Below are 18,360 nucleotides of genomic sequence, written 5' to 3' on the forward strand. Positions count from 1 at the left end.
GCTTAAGACTGCTAAAGATACCCCTTCCCTAACCTAAACTCAGCTCTGGGGTTTTGTTTTTGTTCACGATTCAGTCTTCATTTAAGTAAATCACAGGGACTTCCCTGGTGGTCCACTCTTTTCAAAAGCCTCCCAAGGAAATCTGTCTTTTTAAAAGCCCCCAAGTGCTTCCCTTGTAGCTCAGCTGGTAAAGAATCCGCCTGCAATGCGGGACACCTAGGTTCGATCCCTGGGTTGGGAAGATCCCCTGAAAAAGGGAAAGGCTACCCACTCCAGTATTCTGGACTAGAGAATTCCATGGACTGTATAGTCCATGGGGTCGCAAAGAGTCGGACACGGCTGAGTGACTTTCACTTTCTTTCACTTAAGGATTCTAATATTGGCCAGATTTTAGAGTCAGAGCAATGGAAAATCACCTTGCCTGGCCAACTCAGTAACCTTCCCACTTACGTGCTGCCAAAGGTACCTCACCAATCACCTGCTCCAAACCCTTCCTGACGAACACCACCTGGCCTTGTCTATGCCTTTACAGACCTCCAGTGCTGCAAACGAAGGGCAGGCAGCGAGGGGGAGAGATCCAGTGTCCAGCAGGGACCCGGTAGCTAAGCAGTGGCCCAGGGAGGCTTATCAGCCAGAGCTGAGAGGAACATGTCAGGCTCCAATCAACCAGACTCACAACTCTACCCTGACTCAGGACCGGCTTCACTAAGGGCTCCCAGGCTTGATTCACATTAAATACCTTGTTTGTTTCACCCAAACCAAATGCTCCCTCAAACCTGCAGAGACTGCATGTCAGAACCTCTCTCCTCTCAATAATCTCACAGAGGAGGCAAAAATGATGTTGGCATTTATGTTTTATAGATTTTTTTTAAGGATGGCCATTCCAGCCGGTCTAAAGTGATACCTCATTGTAGTTTTGATTTGCATTTCTCTAATAATTAATGATACCGAGTACCTTTTCATGTATTTGTTGATCATCTGTCTGTCTTCTTTGAAGAAATGTCTGTTTAGGTCTTCTGCCCACTTTTGATTGGGTTGTTTGATTTTTTGGTTATTGAGCTACATGAGCTGTTTGTATATTTTAGAGATTAATCCCTTGTCAGTTTTGTTTGCAAATATTTTCTAGTGTTTCACCATGATATTGGTGCTTGTTTTGAGAAAAAAAAATCATTTTAGTCATGTTAAATAAATGGCTTCCTTAATGCTATTATTTTTAGAAATCAATATTAAATTTTTATCAAATACCTTTTGATCTCAAAGTGATCAGAAGGTTTTATCCTCTGATTCACAGATATCATGAAATATATTTAGAAGATTCATAATATTAAACCATCCTTCAATACTAAAAGAAAAAATTAAAAAATGACCTTGGCTTCAAGCTCCTTGCACATAGGACCTGTGTCTGAGTCAACTTTATCCCCTACTCTGGGTTCAACGACACCCATGCCTGCCCAGAGCTTACATCTGGCAGGGGAGACAGAGAACCAGAAAACAAAAGCAGGAGCACTCAGGGAAGCAGAGGGAAGGGCCGATTCATCCTGCATGGAGGACGTGACATCAGAGGTAGGCCTCCGAGACCAAGAAAGAGCTCTCGGGGCACAAGGGGAGGCAGCTGGCAGGCAGGGTGGTAAAGCGGTGGACGGTGTAGCCCCAGGGAATGGTGAGCAGTGGGCACAGCCAGGGCATGGCAAGTGGGCTGAGGACATGACTGCAGAGGTTGAATGGGCCAGGTTAGGAAGTGCCCTGAAATCCACAAGCTGCGCAGTGCTTTTTTGCACAGGCGCAAACGGTCAGCCCTCAGGTGCTGGCAGCAACAGACCACGAGCGCCGGAAGCCCCATCGCAGGCACCATCAGGGCCTTGCCTTGACAAACCAGAAGGGAGAGAACTCCCAGAAATGCACCCTGGGATGGGCAGGCCTCAGCTCTTGATCATCCCCAAAAATGAGGCCCCAGCCCAGCCCGAGAGAGACTCACCTCCCAGCGGGCTCCATCCAGGACAGAGGAGTGCACGTCCATATCCAGCAGGCGCTCTGATTTCTGGCTGCGGAAACCGAAGTCCTGGAGATGGTGGAGACAGGGAGGTCAGCTCTCCCCCCATCACGGTCAGTGCCCACCAGAGATCAGGGCCTCTCCTCCACCCCCACCTTCCAGAAAGACGCCTACTACGTGCCAGACACTGTGCCAAGCATTCCAACACCTACTCACTAACCTCATCTTTAAAATAACATTGGGCTTCTCTGGTGGCTCACAGTAAAGAATCTGCCTACAATGCAGGAGACCCGGGTTCGATCCCTGGGTCAGGAAGATCCCCTGGCGTAGAAAATGACAACCCACTCCAGCATTCTTGCCTTGATATTCTTATGGACAGAGGAGACTGGAGGGGCTACAGCCCATGGAGTCACAAAGACTAGGACATGATGGAGCGACTAACACTTTTGCTTTTCTTCCAAATAACTCTGTTATTAGATGGAAAGGTATGTGGTAAAGCAACTACGGTATACTGCTCACTGCAGACTCTAGGGGCTGAGTATGTAGGTATTCGCTATAAAATTCTTTTAATTTTTCCATACGGTTGAAATTTTTCATAATCGAATTACAGGGGAAGAAAGTAACCTAATGAGACTGTCCTCTTATTTTTATCTCACAGAGTAGGAAGCCGTTTGAGAGCCCATGTAACTTGCCCAAGGTCACGCATCTGTTAAGCAGCAGGGCTGGGGGTCAGATGTGTCCTGGGCCAACTCCAGAGCCCAAGCTTTTTGCCTGACATGTGCTGCAAAGCATGTCACTTTCCAGCTGTCTCTCCCTCCTGGCGCCCGACAGGAGGCCTAAGTGCCCAGATCTGTGGGCAGGTAGGAAACAGGGCCTGCCAGGCCCCTCCCAGCGGGTTCTTTCCCCTTCCCATACAGGTGCCCCTCTGGACAATGGGGATGGATCAGCACCACTTTCTCCACTGGCTTCTCTTTGGGATGGACAGCAAGGGCCCACGCAGGTGCCAGCTCCCCACTGCCCTCTGGCTGCCGCAGAGCCAGGACCCCTCCCCCTCCAAACCCAGGAGCCCCACTGGGCTAGGTGATGGATTGCTACCCGACAGCATGCTAACAGGGACAGTTCTGTCATCAGCCCTGATGAATGGCGGGACGCCCAGCCAAGGTCTGGTCCTGCTGGCCGTGGCTTCCTCCACCCACTCCCGTAAAGAAGAAAAATGCTGACGGACACACTCCTCCACAGGGCGACTCCCTGAGAAGGGCCAGGGCCCTTGCTTCAGAGAGCTCTGTGGCACAGAGACTCTTCATGATGGTTTCTGCCAACGGTGACTTTGCCTCCCCTTCCTGGCTTGTGGGTTTTCTTTGTGGATGACATTTTCCTTGCAGCGTGAGTTCTACTCCACTCAATGCAGCTGCCATCTGGCTCCTTAAGCCCATGGCTCAGTGAGGGGCTTGAGCGCACACAGCCTCCTAATTCCTCTGCACCCCCTCGTATCACTACTGCTCATCCCTGACCCTCTCCCACTAATCCCTTCCCTTTGATCTGCCTCCTCCAAACAGATGGAGCATGGTTTCTAAAGAAACGCTCTGCCAAAAAGCACCCCAGACTACTCCCCTTAGATACAAACCCGGCAAGTGAAGCCAGGATTAGGGAGGCTCAGTGGAAGGTGGAAGGGCTGGAACAAAGACACTACGGATGCTGGCATTCCAGAGCAGTCTTCACTTTGGAAATGACCACACCACAACACACTTCGTGGTCAGAGCCTGAGGACTGGTCCTTCCTAGCCACAGTTCAGTGATCCCATAAACACATACACACACAGTCTCTAATCTCCCACACTCATGCAATGCTCTTGTTAAGAGCCCAGAGGCCATGATTTCATATGATCTCACAGGCAGTTCATGCAGCAGTAGTAATAACAGCTATGCTTGTTTAATATTCATATGCTAATGATGTACATACACTTTACCCCACTTTCTTCTCACAACAAACCTAAAAAGTAGGTAGTGTTACCCTTGGTAGGACGAGCTGAGGAAATGGAGTTAGACAAGACCCAAGTTTGAGTCCTAACTTCCTCACTTACAAGCTGTGAGATGCTCGGCAAATTATTTAACCACAGTAACTCGCATATCCATGTTCTTCATCACTACTCTGCTGCCCACCGCCCCACCCCCCCAACTCCCATCTCAGACTCAGACTCACCAAGCCAAGGAAGGACTTGGGGTCAGAAGCAGCAGAGTCTGAGAGCTGTAGCTGCTTCTCGTGCTCACTGATCTCCGACTCCTGGGGAGACAGACACAGAGAAGTCACCGGAGCAGAAGACAGAGGGTCGTTCTCAGCCTCCATGGCGCCCACACAGGGCTGAACCCAAACCGAAATCCACCTCCTCTGGAAAACCTGAAAGAGGCCTGTGGACCCTCCCATTCCCAGCCCCCAGCCCACTCAGGCTGGGCAGCCCAGTAGAGGTAACACTCTACACGTGGAGGGACAGCCTAGTGAAGCGGAGTGGGAGGTGGCTAGAAAGTCAGCGGTGGAGAAGTCTGATGCTCTCCTAGAAAAACATGACACGAGCATCTTTTCCAGAAAGCAGTGAAAAGCTCTTTAATGAATTCCCTCACCACCCCCCTGGAGGAGGAACAGGACTGAGGGCTGGAAAATGAAGACACCAAATGCTCTCGCCCCTGGCTCCTACATCTGTCCATCTGGGTCACTGGCCTCATCTTGCCAAGACTTCCTGTAACCTGACTAACTGGTGCTGGGGCAGGACACTCCCAAATGTGGCCCCCCCACCTCCCTCAATGCCTCCTCTCTTTATAGGAATATAAGAGGCAACCAGGAATAACCCAAAACTGATGTCAAGAAGTAGGAGGGGGAGGTGGGAAATAGCGAGAGGAATTAAGTGGGAGCCCAGAAGAGCATGAATATCCCAGGAGGGTGCCCGTGGAAAAGCAAATGTCTGCTCTGAATCTCTAGTGCCAGCAGGTATGGAGTTTCATTCAGGATTTTACTGCCTGCTGGGTCTGGGCATATTTGTCACAATTAAGGGTTCTGGCTTATGTTGACAGCCCATTGCAGGGTCTACAAATAAAGCTTCTGACTCAGTAATAAAGATGAAAAGAGAGAAACGTGCTCCGGGCTCAAGAGAGCAGAGAGGGCTGGAGCCAGCAACTGCCCGCGGGACCGAGTGACTTACTTCACTCACCTCTGATCTGCTCTCTTTCGGGACAGAGGCCTCCTCCTTTGGCTCCTCTGCGGCCTCTTCCTTCCTGGAACCCTCCTCTCCTGCGTCCACCGGGTCCTCTGGTGCCTCTTTTTCAGTGGTGTTGGCAGGCTGATCACCTCCGGGGTCCACCACACTTCTGGACATCCCAGGATCATTCTTCTCATTCTTTCCTTTTTCTGGGAGCCAACTTGCCTCTCTTCGCCGTCGCTCTTTGCCATCAGCACTGCTCAGGCTGCTGTCTGCACCTTGGCTGAAGGGCTTGCCAGAAGTAAGGGGGCCAGCAGCATCGGAATCAAGAGAAACGTCCTTCTCCTCTGGCTGGCTTGCTCTTGGAGATTCCTAGGGAGCAGCCAACCGCGTCAGAAGGGAAGACATCAGGAATTAATGCAAAGAGTTTGAAGACTTGATAAGACAGAACTGCCATTGTTCCTTGATGCCTGCAGTTCTGAAACCAATGGTTATCCCATACCTCAAAAGCTTTTAAAAACAGACTCCTGGCTCCAGCCCAGATCCACTGACTCTGAATGTTGACCTGGATACACCCAACCTGACGCCCCTCCACTGAAGGCCTTGGAATCCAGGGCCCTGGACAGTGCCTGACTCTGTGACCACCCATCACATCCTCAAGTAATAAATCTGTCTTGTTCCAGTCCCACTGGCCAAACCGTAAGACTGCAGGCTCAGAAGTCAATATTTGTTTCCAATAATGATGACAGAGATCCTCATGAGAGAAAGGTCCAGAGCTTCTGTTTTTCATTTTTAAAAGGCAGCAGGGAAGAAATATGGAAAGGGTGCCCCTTCTCCATAGCAATGAGGGTAGCTCTCTCCCTAAAGCACCGCCCCCCACCCGCCACCCGGAGGCTACACAAGCAGCCCAGGAGCCAGGCTCCTCTGTCGGAGGACTGTCAAGTGAGTCCTCTGGGCACGAGGTGCCAGCTGGGGTGAGGTGTGTAGGAGACTGACGGGGGCGGGGGGAAATGCCCATAGAGGACACGGAAGGTGGGGAGAGGCCTGGGAACACAGGTCTGAGATCTGTGGTGGGCGAGAGGGAAGGAGGGCGCCCAAGGAGGAGAGCCTCGGGCCACAGCCCAGGTCTGAGGCCTGCTGCACCACTACCGACTCCTTCAACAAGCCGAGCCTTGGCACGAGCTGGGGCAGATCAAAGGTTCAGGAGCTTCAGGCCGTTAACCCACCAAGGCCCCCTCTGCAGGGTCTCTTCAAAGGAGACGGGAGCAGCACCCCTCTACAGCGCCCCACCCTGCTTCTCACTCACAAAGCCCATGGGAAAGACCTAGAGAAGAGACCTAGGAAAACGTTTAGAGCTGCCACAAAAAGAAAAGGAACCCCCACCCTTGGAAATACAGCCAGTAATCTCTCCTGAGCTCAGGCAGAGAAGACCTCCTCCCAGAAAACATTTGGCCTGACACTTGGGCCGTCAGTGTGAACAGCTTATGGGCAGGGACTTTTGAGACCTCCTGACCCCCAACGCTGGACACTCCAACAAGAAGCTCGATGACCAGAGTCCAGAGGGCCAAGGAGAAGCCCCAAATCCAGCATTCACCCATGCCGTCTGTTAAAGGATCCACTGAACCCAAAGCTGTGACCACCCACTGTGGGTCTGGCAGCCGACCAACAGGCCCACCCAAACTTTCCAAGGATGGTTAAGAGAGAGAAGCAGCAGAGTGCCTTCAGAGCCCAGCTTCAGAGACAGAACACTCAGGTTTCAAATCCTGGCTCCATGCTTCCAGGGACCTCGTGCAAACTAAATTTTCTGTGCCTCAATTTCTTCCCCTAAAATGAGGGGGTATCATAAGGCCTATCTCATGGGACTGTTGGGAAGATTAAATGAGTTAATACTCATTAAGTGAGTAAAGAGCAGAGAACTGTACCTGGACACTGCAAGCACTCCGTAAACGCTAACTCATTTTTTTGTGTGCTTATTTGGCTGTACCAGTCTTATTGTGGCAGGCAGGATCTTGGATCTTTATTGCGTCATGCAAGATCTTTTTCAATCTTTTTTAGTTGCAGCATGTGAACTCTTAGTTGTGGCAAGTGGGATCTTAGTTCCATGACCAGGGATCAAACCCAGGCCCCCTGCATTGGGAGCATGTGGAGTCATAGCTACTAGACCACCAGGGAGCTCCTCATAACTCATGTTTTATGATGAGACCCACACGTTCATTCACTGAGCACCTTCTCAACCCTGCCGTGGGGACCCAAGTATGAACACCAACTTGCCCTCAAGGAATTCAGCTGGGTCTGGAGAAAAGTGAAACATCCCCGGTGGCCCTGGCTATGAGCCTTAACTGCCGGAAGCAAAGGGCACGGGACACGGTGCTGATGCTGTCATGAGCCCCTAGCCTGTGCCCCGGGGAAGGAAGCGGAGGCTGAACAGAGAAGGGGTGAGCTTCCCTCACGCCCTGGCAGCACCAAAGCACGGTGCCCTCCAGTGCTGCCCGCCCTCCCGACACCCCAACTGCAGCGTGGGGGAAATCTGCACAGTCAGCTCCTCCCTCCTCTTTGAGAGGCATCTCCAGGGCAAGGCCAGGCCTCCTCACCTCAGTGTCCCCACAGTGGCCAGCTCTCAGCAGTGGCCAGTATGCAGTGACTGGTTGGGGGCTCACGGAGGATGTGGGTAAAGAAGATGTGGCACATGAATACAATGGACCCTTTATTACTCAGCCATAAAAAGGCATGAAACTGCGCCATTTGCAGAGATGTGGATGGACCCAGAGACTGTTATACAGAGTGAAGTTAAGTCAGAAAGAAAAACAAATAGAGTATATTAACGCATATATGTATAATCTAGAAAAAGGGTACAGGTAATCTTTGCAAAGCAGAGACAGAGACAGACAGAGAACAAACGTATGGATACCAAGCGGGGAGTGGGGACTGGGACTGACATATATACTCTATTGATACTACGTAAAAAGCAGGTGACTAACGAGAACCCACTGTACAGCACAGGGAACAGTGACGAGCTGCACAGCACAGCTCAGTGCTCCATGCTGACCTAAATGGGAGGCAAATCCAAAGGGAGGGAGTCCATGTAAACACAGAGCTGGTTCACTTTGCCGTACGGCGGAAACGAACACAACATAGTAAAGCAACTATAATCCAACAAAAATTAATGAAAAATCTTACGGAGAAGAAGAATGCGGGGGTGTCTTGGGGGGAATGAAAGGTGTCTGACCCAGCGAGCAGGACCAATCCGCCCTGGCCATGCTCATCTCCTGATGAAAGACGGGCACAGACCTCTGATTGGAGGACAGAGAGGGTATCGGACCACAAGTTCACGTCTCCTCGCACGGCTCACGGCCTTTCTCATCCAGCCCTGCCTGCTCCTCTGAGGTCATCTCCAGCCACACACATTCTGCCTGCAAACAAACATCACGCTGTTTCCCTGCTCTGCCGTGCGTATCCTTAACATACACACAGAATCTACCCTGACAAGCTCCCGCTGGTCCTGACAGCATCACCTCTTCCAGGAAGCCTTCCTGAGATCAGCCTGCCCCACCTTTTGCACAAATGCTACTGTACTACAACGGCTGGCTTCCTTGCCTGTCGCCCCCACCACATCAGCTCCCTAATATCCGCAGTGCCCTCTGGCACATACAAGCTGCTCAGTCAGTGTTCGGGACGCAATTTTTAAAAATGATTAAGTGCGTCAACACAGAGAGAAGAAGTCCTACTCTGTAAAGTGGTATCTACTTTACAAAGCTATACAGAGGTCAGATTGTATTTGTCACGGTGGTTATGAGATGGAAAATAGCTAAACAAAAGTCAACTATGGATATTCAGGATGATGGAAAAACAAGTACGCTATCAAGAATCAGAGGACACCAGATCCACGTGGAGATTCCCATTCTTACACATGAGAGAATACGGCCAGACGGCAAGAATGTCAGGCCCAGGCTATGCCACTCTCAAGCCTTCAAAAGAAGAGCGTTTCGTGACAGAGCTGAACCTATTCTGTCTATCTAAATAGTAAAATATTAAAACGTGGCGAACATTAAAATAAATGAACTTGCATTCCCCGTGCCCATGTCAACTAACCGCAGTGACAGTGAGGGCAGAGGGACATCTTGTGGGGAAGATGGTAGAGGCAGAGGCATCTGTTGTGGATCATCCACAAATGGATGAATGGGAGCTGAGTGTCTGGAAAACCCAGCCGCCTCCATGCTCCTCTCCACCCCTGCTCCTCATCCCATCTCAGGGCCCACGGCCTGAGGCCCCGCCCAGGACGCACGCCCAGGCCCCTGCACATGGCGCCCTGCACCAGCGTCCTATGAGTGAGAACCGGGATACGCCCCCAGCGCGGCCCTACGCCCAGTTCAACCATGCTCACGCTCCTTCTGTCTCCTCCTGTCACAGCCCCTGGTCCTTGAGTGTCTCAAGGCACATTCCTGCTGTTTACTCCAAAAAGATCTTGCCATCTGCATGAAGGGGGGTGGGGGAGGGTGCAGGAGAGTGCCTGTAAGAATCAGTTCATGAATATTGAACGTACCCCCCAAAAGCTCTGAGGTCTCCCACACCGCAGTCCCCTTCCTGCAGCCCAGAACACAAAGGCAGGGGCCCTACGATCTACACGGAGGCTCAGGGTGGGGAACGGGGGAGCTGAACACAACGTCCTTGCACTGATCCCATGCTGGGGAGACCCCCCACCAAGCCAAACGTCAGTCTGGTTTATTTCCCACGTCTCATTCCCACCCAGTCCATCTCAGCTCTTTGCACCGCTCCCCGGTGGTGTGGTTAGCGCTTTCCAATCACACTGACATCATCCTGTTATTTCTAAGCACAGCTCCCTCCCTCCCCTTTGATCTGCTGATGGGCTTTTCACCAGCTCCACAAGGCCACCTGCTGCCTGCTCGCCTACCCTTCAGCCTCCCCTCTTTCACTCCCTTCCATTCTTAGTGTCTGTTCCAGGAACCGAGCACTTTTAATTCTGTAATAGACTAGAAATGGGTTTAAGCTGAAGGCAGGAGAGGAGGGGGAAGGAGAGAGAGAGGCATTCTCGCCATCCTGCTGCCCTCTCATGGAATCATGAGCACAGTGACTGTTCACCGCGAGACAGAGTAGAACAAACCATCGGATAAGCTCTCCATCTCGGGCAGCCTGAGATGCCCGAGAGCCGGAAGAGGTAGGCAGCTCGGAGGACCCACGGTCTACACTACTGCTGTTAGGTCACCAAGTCGTGTCCAACTCTCTGCAACCCCATGGAGCGTAGCCTGCCCGGCTCCTCTGTCCGTGGGATTCTCCAGGTAAGAATACTGGAGTGGGTTGCCATTTCATTCTCAAGGGGATCTTCCTGACCCAGGGATCAAACCTGGGTCTCCTGCACTGCAGGCAGATTCTTTACCGTCTGAGCCCTACCAATAAACTGGGACAAAAGCCATTTTATAGGGTATGGCAATCAGAGACAGCTTTGTCTATCCTGAAACTCCCATTCATCCCCAACACGAACTTTCCCCACCACGAAAAGCCCCAGTTCCTGCCTGAGGCTAGAACACAGGACTCCAACACTCCATGTGGCAAAAAGAAGGAAATCTGCTGGGACGCTGGAGACAGAGGTGGGGAGTGTATGTAACACCTCCCACTCCAGACATTTTCCCCCCATCACATTGAGTTGCCTATTTATATTAAAGAGGTTATAAAAAAATGCGCTTAAAAACTCCCACTCCTTCAAAGAAGCACATAAAGATCAGAAGGGAAGCATCTGAAAATCCAGGACTTGTCAAAGAAGAAAATCCCTTTTTTTTGTTGACATTTATATTATAAAGTAAAAATTAACTCTTCCAAGTCATAGTACATTATGATTGGTCCATATGGGGATTTTCAGTTCACCAGCTGAAGCAGGGACCGAGTATCCACTCTAGCCAGGACCTGGGAAAACCCAGGGAAGAAAGAAGCACAACAAGACCTGCCAGCACATCCTCCGGTCCCAGCGTGGCTCAGTCACTCACTCACCTATTCATCCTCTCAAGAGAAAGTGAAAGTCACTCAGTTGTGTCCAACTCTTCATGACCCCATGGACTTAGCCACAAGGCTCTTCTGTCCACGGAATTCTCCAGGCCAGAATACTGGAGTGGATAGCCGCTTCCTTCTTCAGGGGATCTTCCTAACCAAGGGATCAAACCCAAGTCTCCTGCATTGCAGGTGGATTCTTTACCATCTGAGCCACCAGGAAAGCCCAAGAATACCGGAGTGGGTAGCCTATCCCTTCTCCAGTGGATCTTCCCAACCCCAGAATCGAACTGGGGTCTCCTGCATTGCAGTGGATTCTTCACCAGCTCAGCCACCAGAGAAGCCCATCATCCTCTCAACTGCTCAGCAAAATACACCCATGCACTTCCTAATTTCCACAGCAAGCCAGGTGATGGACACACAGACATGAACAGGCCAGAATCTTGACTCTCAATTTGCTCGGTCTCGGGGAGACTGCCCTTTCTCCAAAAGCCAGTGAGTCCTCCTGACATCATATTCCTACTCATGGTCATCCTTCCAGGCTCAGAACCTGAGCTACTGATTCCAACAGCATCTTAACATCTTAATGGCAGATGAGGAAAAAAAAAGTTATCATTTCAAAAGCATCAAAGGGACAGAAGGCTATGGATTTAATGCCAACAGACCATGCCCCACTTGAAAGGAAGAGTTTCAAAGTACACCCAAATGAGGTTGATGACACTCAGAAAAAAGTGTCACACACAGCAGAAAGCGTCAAAGTCATAATCAAAGCATACATGACTGAGCAGAGCCAAAAACAGAGACAGTTTCTGAGGCAACAGAGACAGTTTCTGAGGCAACAGAGACAGCTCGGGGACTCCCCAGGTGGTCCAGTGGTTAAGAATCCACCTTCCAATGCAAGGGACATGGGTTCGAACCCTGGTTGGGGAACTAAGATCCCACATGTTGTGGGGCAACTATAAGCCTGCATGCCACAACTAGAGAAACCCCTGCACACTGCAACAAAGACCCAGCACAGCCAAAAAGTAACCTTAAAAAAATAAAACCAGACAGCCTAAGTATAAAACGGGACCCACCTAATGGCTAGAGTGGAGTCAGCTGAAAAAGCCCACCTACATCTCAGGACGTGAGTTTGAGCAACCTCTGGAAGATGGTGAAGGACAGTGAAGTGTGGCATGCTGCAGTCCATGGGGGCAAAGAGTTGAACACAACTGAGCAACTAAACAATACCTCAGGGGTCAGCGAGCATCCTCAACCTCAGCCAGCCTGGGACCTTCTCCAGGCTCTTGAGGAGAGCTGAAGATCACAAAGCAAAAGTCAGAAACGATAAGGACGTGAAAAGGGATGATAAGGATATAATACTAAAAGATAATACGGAAAACAGTGAAATCCATGATACACACACTATTGTTTCATTGGTCAGTTTTATGACCATTCTAATAAATGTGAGTGATCTCTTCATTTGAAAGTGTTTAAAGTCTTTAAGAGAATTTTCTACTTTATGGAAAGTTTAACTGACCTGGCAATCAATATTTCAATGTTTGGGGAAATTTGAGTTGCTGACTTCATGATGTATTGGTTGTTTGAATACTTTGGGCACCCTTCAGTTCAGTTCAGTTGCCCAGTCGTGTCCAACTCTTTGCCACCCCATGAATCACAGCACGCCAGGCCTCCCTGTCCATCATCAACTCCCGGAGTTCACTCAAACTCATGTCCATCAAGTCGGTGATGCCATCCAGCCATCTCATCCTCTATCGTCCCCTTCTCCTCCTGCCCCCAATCCCTCCCAGCATCAGGGTATTTTCCAATGAGTCAACTCTTCGCATGAGATGGCCAAAGTATTGGAGTTTCAGCTTTAGCATCAGTCCTTCTAATGAACACCCAGGACTGATCTCTTTAGGATGGACTGGCTGGATCTCCTTGCAGTCTAAGGGACTCTCAAGAGTCTTCTCCAACACCACAGTTCAAAAGCATCAATTCTTCAGTGCTCAGCTTTCTTCACAGTCCAACTCTCACATCCATACATGACCACTGGAAAAACCATAGCCTTGACTAGACATTCCTTTAGAGAAAGCTTAATTGTCAAAAAATTACTAAATTAGACACTAGGCCAAGAACAAACAGTAGGCAATGTGCCTTTTTCAGTAGAAAAAATGCGTTGGAGACTTTAGCTATTACAATGACATGATGAGTTTTAGGTTTTGTCTGTTCGTTTTAAAGAACATTCTGGTGGGAGTGGAGGACAGACCGGGGAAAGAGATGAGAAGCAACACAGCTGCTGGGGGCACAGTCTGGAAGCTCTTCCCTCTACATTCTGTGGTTCCCGGGCCTTGTGTCTTTGTCCAAGCTGTTCACTTGCCTAAAACATCCCTTCCACTCCCACGTCTAAAACTTAACTATTTCTCTTCAAGATCCAGGTCAAATGTCATCTCTTCCAAGTTCTCCCTGATCTCTCAGCAGGTAATTTCTCTCCCCTCTAAGGACTTCCCTGGTGGTCTGGTGGCTAAGACTCTGCTCTCCTAGTGCAGGGGCCCCCATTCAATCTTTGGTCAGGGAACTAGACTCCACATGCCTCAACTAAGATTCCCCGTGCCACAACCAAGACCTGGTGCAACCAAGTAAACAAATTCTGAACAGTGTAGCTGTGCTAGAGCTCTTTACACACTCTCCCTTGCTTTAAAACTTCCTAAATATTCATTTATTCATCATATACTGAGGGCTCACCAGAGTACCCAGCAACCTCCCTCTCTGACTGCACACTCCTGGAGGCCAGCCTGGACCACACCTTACCACTGTTCGGGTCGCCACAGGGTCCAGCACTCGGCTGCCCCACAGCCAGCACTCAAGAGACATTAAGAATCCGGATGGGGAGACTTCCCTGGCAGTCCAGTGGCTAAGACTCCGCACTCCCAATTCAGGGAGCCCGGGTTTGATCCCTGGTTGGAACTATATCCCACGTGCTGAAACTAAAGAGCCCGCATACCACGGTGAAGACTGAAGATCCTGAGTGCTACAACTAAGCTCCAACACAACCAAATAAAAAAATTTTTTAATTAAAAAAAAAAAAAAAAAAAGAACGAACCCAGATGGCATTACACTTCCATTTACACCCTCCGATGGCTCCCAACACCTATGTAATTCAGTCCCAACTTCTCAGCCGGCACTGAGGCCTTCCATGACCCAGCCCAGCCCACCTCCACAGCTCCGCCTCCCAATCCTCTGCCACACATGACCGAGCTCCGGGTTAAAGAATGGCCCTCATCCTCTCCTCCTGCCTCTGCCCATTCAGTGCCCTGCAGCGGGCTCTCTCCCTCGCCGCTTGCCTCTGCACATCCGGCCATGCTACCGTTCTTCCTGGCTCACCTCAGGTGTCAGATTCTCACTAAAGCCTTTCCAAACAGACAGGACACCCCCGAATTCTGCTCCCCACAGCACTGCGGCTTACTGCCTGGACGGCCTCCCTCCCTGCATTCTACTCTTGTGTTCTGGTTACACGGGTCTCTCTTTTATGAGAATATAAACTCTTCGAGGGCAGGAACCGCAGCTAACTGAGGCTTGTATGGCTGAGAGTGAAGTGCTACACACAGAAAGAGCTGATAAATGGCAGTTATTTGATAAATGAGTGAATGGATGAATTCCTTTCCCTGCTTGTACTTCCCTCAACCCCAGGAACCCCATCTGGACAGGACCGGGACTAAAGAGTTCTCTTTCCAAATATGTCTCCCTGAGAAGAAAGGCTTAGGAAGGAAGGGGGGAACCTGCCGGGCTGAGACGTCTGTCTGCAGGTGCTTCGGGCTCTTACCTCATACTCAAAGTCACCCCCCAGCGCCCCGATGTCCAGGTGTAGGTTCCTAAGAAGCTCACTGGAGCTGCGGACGCTCTGAAAATGAAAACAATGGCAAGGAAACTGGTCAGCCCCAGGTGCAGGACCAGAAGCTCCTCACAGGTCCGAGAGCTCCACTTCCTGGGTCAGTCCCAGCAGGGATACAGACTGGGCAAACAAGGAAGCTGTGGGCTGGAAAACCGCTTTCACTGATTTTCAAAGTAGCACAGAGGTTAAACCAGAAGGTTAAAACAGCTCAAGTACCCACCAACAGATGAACGGCTGAATGGAATGTGGTAATTTCATACAATGAAATACCATCCAGTCACACATGCTACAAAACACTATGCTATATGAAAGAAGCCAGACACACAAGAGGACAAAGACAGCATGATGCCAAGTCTATGAAATATCTAGAACAGGCAAATTCACAGAGACAGAGTAGATCAGGGACTGTGGAGAGGGGAGGATGCAGAGTTATTGTTTAATGGGTACACAGTGTCTCTGGGATTATGAACAAGCTTTGGAGACAGATGGTGATGAAGACCTTATAACACTGTGAGGGTAGTTAAGGCCACTGAACTGTACACTTAAAAGTGGTTAAAATGTACCTTTCAAGGTGTATATATTTGACCACAATTTAAAAAAAAATTTTGTTGTTGTTGTTGTTTTTAACGGCCCACAGGATTTTCAGGCCAAGAAAAGGATTCATTCTTACCTGGTTGTCACTCTCTGCCTCATCCTCCTCGTTGGTCTCCTCCCCTAAAGCCAAGAGGCTGAGAGCGTTCTTGTCCTCATGGATGGAGCCCAGGAGACCTTTTGTAGCAGCAGAAGGCTTGAGACCCTGTGACGGCTCCAAAAAGAAGGAAGGTCAGGGCACTCAGTGGGAAGACCCTCAGCGTGCTTTCACGTCTGTCAAGATGGCGCCTAGAGCGAGGCCACCACGTCTGAGAAGCTGACCCAGCAGCTCCAGCTCACACTGGTCCCTCCCTGTCCAACTCCTACTGCCCTGGCCGCAGGGACCGGGAAATGAGCCCTGAGTCTGACTGTCCTCCACGGCCCACCCACGTTCAGCATCACCCAGGTGTGACTCACCTTCTTCCACACCATATGAGTGTTGAGGACTCAGCCTATGCCCTCTATTTCTCGATGGGCCACGGCTCCTAGCAAGGAACACGGAGGCCCCACGGTAACTACACTGTACACAGAAGAAAACCATTTACCAGCGAGAGTTCTCCAAGCTGACCGGACTCCACCGAGCTCCCCAGGCTCACACTCTGAGGTCCACGAAGAGCAGAGGGCGGGGCATCCACCTGGCCCCTTAACGGAGCCAGGCCCCCGAGAGGAACGTGGACGGGGGCTAACGAGGAGCCCAGGGCCTGGGCAACAGAAAACATCCTATTAGAAACCCAGGAAACCACAGGGCTCTAAGAGTATGGAGACGGATGTAAAAATAAAACATCTAAATCCTGCCCGCTTAAGTTTAAACCACCTCCATTCAGAGGCTGCTAATGAAACACAACATCCAGAAGTCAGCATTGTGCCAACCACGTGAGAATCACAGGCTGGTTTCCCGATTCTCGTAACTCTGTGACTATCTCCCAGCAAGCGGCTCTTCCACATCTGGAGAAGCTGCAGAGGGCCCTGCTCTTCCCCTCTGAAGCCACAGAGGAAGCTGGGGAGGGGGTGGGGAACAGAGACAAAAGCCTCACCTCCCAGCATGAGAAGACTCAATACATAAAGCTGAAAACTGATGAATCAAGAAAAAGCAGCCTAAGCATGTTATTTACAAATATGGAAGCGGACACCAGAATAAAGGCATTGCCATGGTGGAGGTGGGGGGGGTACCCACACCGGAGAACTGCTATATTTTGTTTTGCACCTTTTGGCTTGTCTTGGCAGAGTTTAATATGGGCATGTATTACTTTGATTAAAATAAATATTCACTCTGAACACCCATGAGGGTAATTCCCTGGCTGTCCAGTGGTTAGCACCCCATGCTTCCACTGCAGGGGTTCAATTCCTGCACTGGAAACTAAGGTCCCACACGCCACACTGCATGGCCAAAAAAAAAAAACCAAAAAAAAAAAACCACGTGAGAAACAGAAGAATTCTCTCTCTGCTCTCCTGAGGAGCAAAGAGGCTGGAGAGTGCTCAGCCAGAGGACTACAGTGGCCACTCCTCTATCCTATTCTTGGGATGGCGGGCTTCATGCCCGTGAGGACTGGGGAGACACACCAGAGAGATGGCAAAATTTGTGAGACTTGGGCCACTCATAGAATCTTGGATTCTCGGTTTACTTATCTGCAAGTCACAGATGATATGTGCATGCTACTTAAGGTCTGCTGAGAACTTCAAATGAGATACTGAATGTAAGAAGCATGTGTGCATGGCCCAGGCTACCCCAGTGCATGTATGTGTGGCCCGGGATACCCCAGCGCATGTGCGCGTGATCCAGGCTACCCCAGCGCATGTGTGCGTGGCCTGGGCTACCCCAGCGCATGTGTGCGTGGCCCGGGCTACCCCAGCGCATGTGTGTGTGGTCCGGGCTACCCCAGCACGTGTGTGTGCTATGGAACTGATAGCATAACAGATTAGTGTTACAATGGTCTGGGCTTAGAAACTGAGGCAGGAGAGCATTTTGGTGACGGTTTACAATGAGCTCCTCAAAATCCATTTCTTAAACTTAAAATGTGTATAAAACAAAAATTCCATTCCTCTTTAATCCCACAGTGACTGAAGAGAGAAAGGGGAACCTGAGGGGGTCAAGATGAGAGGTTCAGGTGGCCTATCTTCTTATCTGAGGCCGGGCCTGAGGCCAGACCATTGGTGGGTTCCAAACACAACCTGTTTCTGCCCGGGAAGGGCATTAGACTCCCAGCTGAAAGGTGACATGAGACCACTCAACGTGACTCCCAACCCCCGAAATCTTTGTATTGGGTTGGCTAAAAGTTCGTTTGGGGTTTTCTGTATCATTTTATGGAAAAAGCCCAACTTTTTGGCCAACCCAAAGAGATTCCCAGTCATCTAGCCTGTTGCAGGGTATCTTCTCGAGGCAGAAAAGGAGCTGAAAATAATAAAACTGGCCAACATTGCCTGAGCCCTGGGCTCCTGGGTAAAAGCACCTGTCTCATTCCACTCTCAAAACCGTCTGAGGCCCCAGTCCCCACAAGAGCAAATGGAGACTGGTGAGGTCAAGACCTCTGCCTGCCCCAAATCACAGGGCTAGCAACAACAGGAGTAGATATGAGAAGCAGGGCAGTGTCTAAGCCAGTAGCTCACACCGCCTCCTGGCTGTGGCAGAAAAGGAGCCCAGGAGAGCTGCTCTGCGGTGCACTGTGAGCAGACCTGACTAGCTCCTCC

General features: G+C 50.4%; 1 protein-coding gene across 19 annotated transcripts in view; it reads right to left on the reverse strand.

Annotated features, from left to right (window-relative positions):
* Positions 1-18,360, reverse strand: part of CEP164 (centrosomal protein 164) — a 72,328-nt gene that overhangs the window by 25,498 nt on the left and 28,470 nt on the right. For 17 of the 19 annotated variants that reach the window (XM_045162984.1, XM_045162987.1, XM_045162988.1 and 14 more), the window contains 6 exons: positions 16,221-16,376; positions 15,716-15,850; positions 14,977-15,054; positions 5,181-5,549; positions 4,190-4,270; positions 1,976-2,059 (listed from right to left, as the gene is read on the reverse strand). In XM_045162984.1, the coding sequence (XP_045018919.1) occupies positions 1,976-2,059; positions 4,190-4,270; positions 5,181-5,549; positions 14,977-15,054; positions 15,716-15,850; positions 16,221-16,376 (903 nt within the window). The remainder of the gene's footprint in view (positions 1-1,975; positions 2,060-4,189; positions 4,271-5,180; positions 5,550-14,976; positions 15,055-15,715; positions 15,851-16,220; positions 16,377-18,360) is intronic. The other 2 variants (XM_045162986.1, XM_045162985.1) reach the window with 2 other exon arrangements.

The sequence above is a fragment of the Bubalus bubalis genome, chromosome 16 (genome assembly GCF_019923935.1).
Source record: "Bubalus bubalis isolate 160015118507 breed Murrah chromosome 16, NDDB_SH_1, whole genome shotgun sequence".
NCBI classification, from domain to species: Eukaryota; Metazoa; Chordata; class Mammalia; order Artiodactyla; family Bovidae; genus Bubalus; species Bubalus bubalis.